Source organism: Teleopsis dalmanni, chromosome 2 (genome assembly GCF_002237135.1).
Source record: "Teleopsis dalmanni isolate 2A chromosome 2, ASM223713v2, whole genome shotgun sequence".
Classification (NCBI taxonomy): domain Eukaryota; kingdom Metazoa; phylum Arthropoda; class Insecta; order Diptera; family Diopsidae; genus Teleopsis; species Teleopsis dalmanni.
Window position 1 is genome coordinate 114172903 of NC_051847.1, and position 8403 is coordinate 114181305.

Consider the following 8403-nt stretch of genomic DNA (forward strand, 5'->3'; position numbering starts at 1 on the left):
AAAAATTAGGTAAATTTGGTGTTACCATTGTAAAAATTTTATAATATGTTTAATAATAAAACTAGTGGAGTAACATTACCATGACTTTCTCAGCATTACGTTCCTAGATTAGGTTCTATACATAAGAAAGAACAAATCATGCAACAAATAATGCCTCTACGAACAAAATAGTATTGAAATTTAACAATTAAAATTAAAAATATAATTAATTAATTAATTCGATTATATTACAGCTGGTTTATGATTTCGTTCTAATATAAACACAGCAAGTAAAATTGTTAATAAAAAGCTTTCATAGTAAAAGTAACAAAATTCCAGCAAAAATATGCGAACAAAAAAGTCAAGTACGGCTTTGGATCAATTGGTTAAGGTGCGCTGATTCTGAGCTTCACATTTGACAGGACCCGAGTTCGATTCCTGGTACTTGTAGTCTCAAAAATAATTATTTACAAATAATTAAATACATGAATTATTTCCAAGACGATGGGTATTTGGCAATACTCGAAACAGCTGTATGGTCAGCCAAAAATTCAATTAATTAAAATAATATAAAAAATAATTTTTTGTTGTTGTAGTTCACTACTGTTCGAAAGATCTCTTTATAAATAAATATATAAATTTGAAAACTTTTAACCAGAAATAATAAATAAGTGCAATAAATAAATAAATCAATGTTAACATAAGTGCAGTCCAAAAAATCCCTAGGAAATTTCAATTTACTTTACCTCATACATATATATCATCGTCGCAAGACTTGGCGCGCAAAAAAATCACTCCGCTACTTTCGGTGTTATGTAAGTGAAAAGTGACATTAAACTCATTACAAATAATCGAGACAGTGACTCTTAAACAAGATTAAAAAAACAAATATAATAGTGCTCGATAAAATTAAAATATTATTATATTTATTTCTTTTTCGAGGGTTTTTTCGAAAAGCAAAGAAAGAAATAAAGGACAAACACAAAAATTTATTTTAATTTTTATTGAAATTTGGCTGACCATACAAGTATTTCGAGTATTACCAAGAACTCTTCATCAGTGGTCTTATGAAATAATCGAATTTTATTTAATTAGTTTAAATAAAATTTTAAATTTCAATAAAAATTTAAATAAATTTTTGTGTTTGTGCTTTATATCTTTCTTTGCTATTCGAAAAAACCCTCTAAATTTTAAATAAAGCTTCTTTGTCACCATACAAAGAAAGCGTAGCTTTTCAGCAACACTAGTACTTTATTCATTTATTTCTTTTTGTAAAAAAAATAAATTTTGGATTTGTTTCCGAATTTGTTTACTTTTCTCTAAATCACATACACATGAAAATAGCTGATAGATACAGCAAATAAAGATCAAAATAAATTTACAAGAAAACTGTTGCAAACGGGTAGAATAACTAAACAAATTACAAGTCACAAATTTGAATAATTGTGTAATTGCAGTGGTGGAGCTAGACCAACTCTGCACGACGGCGATATCCGAATTGCGAGGCCCCCTTTATAACCCAGTTGTAAAAGTAAATAAGTTACATTCACTAATACGACAAACCCTGATTGAAAGTTTCATTACTAATCAAATTAAAATAAACTCAAATTAAACTAAATAAATTTTCCTACTTTTAGCCTCACTCAATTTTTTTTTAAATTATATCATAATTTGCTGCTATTTTTGTTTCTTACTTACTTACTTACTTATGTGGCCATAACAACCCGTTACCGAGTTTCGGCCTGACGCAGCATGTCTCCCCAGGCGCCTCTGCTGCGTGCGCGCCTTCTCCAGTCTCGTATATCAAGTCCAGTTAGTGCTCCCTCAACTTGATCACTCCACCGGAGACACGGTCTACCTCTACGTCTTCTTCCGCCAACTACTGCTTCAAACACCTTTTTCGCCGGAGCGTCTTCATCCATTCTCACGACATGACCAAGCCGCAGCGCAGCCGCTGGATGTTAATGCGCTGAATTACATCAATGTCGTGATAAAGCTCGTACAGCTCGTGGTTCATTCTAATGCGGTAGTCGTCGCCAACTCGTAGAGGACCAAAGATCTTACGAAGAACTTTTCTCTCGAACACTCCCAGTGCTGCTTCATCATTCTGTGATAACGTCCATGCTTCTGCGCCATACAGAAGCACAGGGAGGATGAGCGACCTATAGAGCGTAAGTTTCGTTTGTCGAGAGAGGGCTCTACATCCCAATTGCCTACTGAGCCCATAGTAGCACCTATTAGCAATGGTGATTCTTTCTCTGATCTCCAGACTGACATCATTTGTATTCGTTACGGCGGTGCAAAGGTAGATGAAATCCTTGACAGATTCGAAAGTATAGTCGCCAGCCACTAGCCCGGTGTCCGAGCGACGCACATTTCTACCAGTAGCCGACATATACTTCGTTTTTCCCTCATTCACCGGTAAACCCATTCTTGCAGATTCCTTTTCGATAGCAGCAAAAGCAGCTGTAACATCACGCTTGCTACGCCCAATGATGTCTATGTCGTCGGCGTAAGCAAGGAGCTGGACACATTTGTAGAATATTGTTCCATTACGATGAACACCTGCCCTGCGCATGATCACTTCCATGACGAAATTGAAGAGGTCACATGATAAGGGATCACCTTGTCTGAAGCCTCGCACGGTATCAAAAGGTTCAGAGAGACTCGATCCTACCTTGACGGAGCTACGGGTATTACTCAGCGTCATTCTGCAAAGTCGAATTAATTTTGCAGGGATACCGAGCTCAGACATTGCGGCGTAAACGCGATCCCTAATAGGGCTATCGAAAGCTGCTTTATAATCGACAAAAAGGTGATGAGTGTCGATGTTATGTTCGTGGGCTTTTTCCAGGATTTGTCGTAGTGTGAATATCTGATCAATGGTGGAGCGACCAGGTCGAAAGCCGCACTGATAAGGTCCAATCAGTGAGTTGGCATGTGGCTTCAATCTTTCACACAGTACAGTTGAAAGAACATTGTACGCGACAGGTATTAGGCTAATCCCGCGATAGTTGGCGCAAATCGTCGGGTCACCTTTTTTCAAGACAGGACAGGGCCTCCCCCAGGGGCACGCGGGCTATTTTTGTTTCAGTTTATAGAATTTCCAATGGAGATAGTCTCTCTTGGATTATCATACTTTTCTAGTACGTCTCAATCAATTTTAACTTTGAGAAGCTTCTTTCCACGAAGCTATACTGACTGGAACTGTGAACATGAATCTGGTTACTATATAAACATTCGGGAACACTTTGAATACGGTAAACGCCATTATAAAACCAAATTGTTCAAAATATTTATTAAGTGCTTAGAATCCACAGTCGGTAACTTTTTTGCGAGGCCCCCGTGAGCGCGAGGCCGTCGGCAGTCGCCGACATGGCTGACGCCTAGCGACGCCACTGTGTAATTATATAGCTAAATAACAAACTTATGTTAAATAAATGAAATAAATAAATACGCAAAAGGACGCCTAAAATATTGATTGAAAAATTCTTAAGTAAAATTAAAACTTATATTATTAATATTGAATAATTAAATATTAATTTAATATTTATTTAATATTTAATTTATTAATACAATAATTTCTTTTTAATACAATATAAGCCAAAAAGACGCTAAACAATAATTATAGGTGCTGTTTGTACATACGTTTGTACATAAATTACTACATGAGTCTACACCGAACTCCTCCCCGTATACGTAGCAAATTGGCAAGTGATGATAAGACGATACCAACAACAATTAACAATATCCTATCGGCAAAACAAATTCCAATCACTGTTACTCCATCAACATCAACAACAACAAGAACAACGAATACGTTATCACAAAAAGCTTACGACCCCACTGATCTAAGTACCGAAAAGATCAATATGACAGCAAGCGAAGAAAAGTCTGCTGGTGCGTTCATACAGACCAGCACAGACCGCTACATTACAGCTGTTAGTAAAAAGCGAAAGCTGAGACCCCAAAATCGCAACACCCAGTTGAACATCCCAAAAAAAAATTAATAATTTGACCATATTCTCGTATGAGATATTGGAAATAAAAACCCTTCACGTAGTCCTCCTCAAGAAAGTCAACATAGATGAAACAAAAATACAAGTGTATGCCGAAAATTATTTTCGTATCGTAACAGATCTACTCGAAAAAAATAAGAAACACTTTTACACATACCAACTGGAAAGCAGTAAAGGGCTTGTTGTTGTTTTAAAAGGCGTCGAATCTAATGTAAGCACAGACGAATTCAAAAAAACCTTGCATTTAGCCGGTTTTAAAGTCAAAAAAAAACAAAATTCCGCAAACTTTCTTTAAAATTGAATTAGAACCAGAAAGCAGCAAATGTGGAAAAAACAAAATTCACCCAATATATGAGCTTCGCTATTTATTGCACAGAAAAATAACCATTGAAGAGCCACACAAGCGTACAAATATAGTTCAATGTAATAACTGCCTCGAATATGGACACACCAAAAGAGCTGCATGCCTCGTCTAATTATCCAGCTAAAAATGGAAATAATGTTGTTATTAAATGCAATAACTGCCAAGGATGCCCCGTTTTCAAAGACTTGAAAAATAAAATTACCAATAGACCTAACATCTCGCAAAGAAATTTCGTATATACCAATGAACAATTTCCCCAAACAAATCAAGCCGCTTCTATTATAGCAACAAACAGTAAAGAATTAACTTACGCAAACGTTATGAAAAATTCTTCTAACATACCAAGCAATATTACTCAATCGGAAAACCCTACTCTACAGACGGTGATGAATTAAAAAACTCTGTTTCACAAATGAATCAGCTTATGATTTCAATGCAATCGATGTTCCATGAACTACTTAAAACTCAGCAGCAACTTCTAAACTCTATCGTTTCTAAATAATTTCCATAAAAATATGTCAATGGAACTGCAATGGCGTAAGCCAAAGAAAGCGTGAAATCCAATTATTCCTAAACACAAATGAAATAGACGTCTTACTCTTATCCAAGATTCATTTAACAAATAAAAATCACTTCTCTATACCTGAATATAAATTTTATCACACTAATTACCCAGACGACAAGGCTCGGGGAGGTACAGTAGTTTTAATCAAAAGCAATTGAAGAATTTGCTAAGGATTATTTGCAGGCCACGTCCATTTATCTTGAATGCTGGAACGAAGATATAGTGACATCGTCAGTTTACTGCCCACCCAGGTTTAATATAACTCACACGCAATTTATCGAATTTTTTAAAACACTTGGCAAAAAGTATGTAGCTGCAGGCAATTATAGTGCTAAATACACACACTGGGGCTAACGGGTTTTTAATCCTATAGGCAAAGTCTTCTACTTAGCGTTATCAAATCGCCCAATGAACCTTGATTTTACCTCTTCAGGTCAACCAACCTATTGGCCTCCAGACTCATGTAAAATTCCTGATCTAATTGATTTTGGTGTTGTCAGAGGCATAGACCGAAACATTATAAATTCTGAAACTTGTTGCGAATGGTCTTCTGATCACTCGCCTGTCCTGATAACTGTTTCAAATAAAGCACTCTGTTACGGAAAATCATTTAAGCTTACATCCAAACAAACTAACTGGATGAAGTTCCGAAAATACATACATGTGACTGTTAAGTCACATAAACTTTAAACCCAAGCTCAGAAAAGAGATAGATATAGACTTCGCCTTGTATGATCTTACGACTGTTATAACCGCAGCTGCAGTGCACGCAACACCCAACATGCATGACCCCGACCCAAAGCCTCCAAAAAGGATATCCGCTCTAATTGAAAAACTTTTAAAAGAAAAACGGCGTCTACCAAGAGAATGGCAACGAACTAGATCTCCATCCGCAAAGTAAATGTTTTATCAAGCAGCTAAGTTAAGAGTATTAAAAGAAACTTTAGATAAAGAACTGGATAAAAATATACAAAAATTTACGGAAAACCTCTCCCCTTCCGGAAAAGATAATTTGTCATTATGAAAAACCACTAAGCGGTTAAAAGGCCCAAAAGAAACTAAACCACCCTTAAGGCGGTTTAGTTTGGGAAACGGAAAATGGGCAAGGAGTAACGAAGAAAAAGCTTTAGCTTTTGCTGAACACCTGCAAACGGTTTTTATACCCAACTCATCTACTGGTCATTTAGAAATTAATGCCAGCATTAGAAATGCAATAAATAATCCAATAAAAGTCAGTCCTAATGAGATCAAGAAAACTATTGACTTCAAATAAAGGAAGTTCCTGCTCATGATCTTATAACCAATGAAATGATATCTCAGCTTACGGGTATTGCTATAAAAATGTTTTCTTTTTTATTCAACGCAATGTTTAGAGTCGGATATTTTCCTTTCGCTTGGCAAACGTCTCAAATCACAATGATCCCAAAACCTGGCAAGGATGTAACATAAATAACCTCCTACAGACCAATTAGCTTACTGCCAACCCTTTCTAAGCTATTTGAAAAATTATTGTTAACAAAGCTTCTCCCGTTCAATGAAGAAAATTACATCATTCCAACTCACCAATTTGGTTTCCGTCATAAACACAGTACAATTGAATAAGACCACCGAGTTGCAAACTACAGGCTCATCTCAAGGACGTCCAAAACTGGCTATCCAAGTGGCGCATACAAGTAAATAAGCTAAAAAGTACACATATAACTTTTACACTTAGAAAAGATACTTGTCCACCCGTAACACTCAATAACGTCGTTATATCAGCATCCCAAAGCATTACATATCTTGGTATTCATTTACACCGACGATTGACATGAAAACACATAGCCGCAAAAAAAAACACAAATAAAATTAAGGTTCCTTAAGTTGAATTGGCTACTCAATAAAAATTCAAGATCACAGCTTGTTCATAAAGTCCTGTTATATAAAACTATGATTAAGCCCATATGAACTTACGGGGCCCAACTCTGGGGTAAAGCCAGCGCGTCAAACATCGATGTTATACAGCGCAGTCAGTCAAAAATACTTCGTTATTAACAGGATCCCCTTGGTTCCTCAGAAATTCTATCATACATATGAACCTTCAAGTGCCTCTAGTCAAAGACGAATTAATCCTCCTACGGCAGAAATATGACACTAAAATAATGGTACATCCAAACCCACTCGCTCAATATCTTACAAGAACAAGAAATATATCCCGTCTCAAAAGACCAGATTTACCGGCATGCTTTTAATGCATCTGAAATGTATTACCACATTAAGTTAAAAACTTTAAAAATCAAAAATTAAGAATCTTTACGTTTTAAACAAAGAAAGTTTAAGTAGTGACATAAACTTTGAATGAATGTTTTAGTATGTAAGATTTAAATAATTATTGTTAGACCTTTTAAGTGATTCAATAAAAAAAAAAAACTCGCACACGGTATTGACATATTGACATATAACAACTTGTAGTTTTTTAGAAATAATTACACAGCAGCCCTTAAAGGCCACAAACATGACATTTGTGTAGTTTAACTGCACCTTCTTTACCTAGAGGCTACACTTTCAATTTAATTATCCAGTTTTGGTTTTTTCAGTGTATTCTCACATTTAAACTTTTGTGGAATTAAGTGCAGTAAATTATTTTGTTGAAATTTGTTTTAGTAATATTGATGAATATGGCTAAAAGGAAATTAGTATGTCTAGACTTAATGAAAACTGTGAGGGAAGTGAAAGATCATGTACTTTCTTCTGATTTTGGTGTTGTGATAGAAGATAGATATCCCAAAGCGAAAAACCATTTTTTAGTGCTACCAAAAGAGAATATACCCACTATATACAATGTAAGTAAAAGGTTTATTCTTTAAGCAATGAGATTCAAAAAAATGACGTCAAGCTTGACGTTAATAGATGTTTCCTCATAGAACAAAATATTGACTAAGCTCTTATAATCAAAAAGATTGTTTAAAGGCGGTAGATTTAAAAAAGAATCTATATATTGGATAAGTTCTACTGAAATGATAGTAGATGCTGGTTTTTAAAAATTTATTATCCCTGTAAGACATTATCCCTGGATTTGTGTTATTGCTTTAATCACAATCACATATATAAGAATTTATTAAGATAATCCATATATTATAAACTTTTTATTTATAATAGTTAACAAAGGATCATTTACAATTGCTAGATAAATTGCATATGCTTGCTATTGATGTACTTGAAGTGAAACATTTCAAACTAGAAGACTTTAAATTGGGATTTCATAGAGATCCAAGTATGCGTCAATTACACTTGCATGTTATATCGCAAGACTTCATATCGGATTGTTTAAAAACCAAGAAACATTGGAACAGCTTTAACACAAAATTGTTTTTACCATATGAAGGTAAATTAATTAATTATTTAATCATCTTTATAATAATATAACGTCGTCTTTTAGAATTATATAATGAACTTAAAGCGGATGGGTGTGTAAAAAAGATAAATGAAGAAGAAAT

General features: G+C 34.8%; 1 protein-coding gene across 1 annotated transcript; it reads left to right on the forward strand.

The window, feature by feature from the left end:
* Positions 1-7472: 7472 nt before the first annotated feature.
* LOC119675510 (aprataxin-like protein) lies at positions 7473-8401 on the forward strand (the record flags this gene model as incomplete). The annotated part of the gene is made up of 3 exons (XM_038086717.1): positions 7473-7749; positions 8066-8291; positions 8346-8401. Coding segments are annotated over exons 1-3 (453 nt in total), but the record flags the coding sequence as incomplete, so codon positions are not given.
* Positions 8402-8403: the final 2 nt, after the last annotated feature.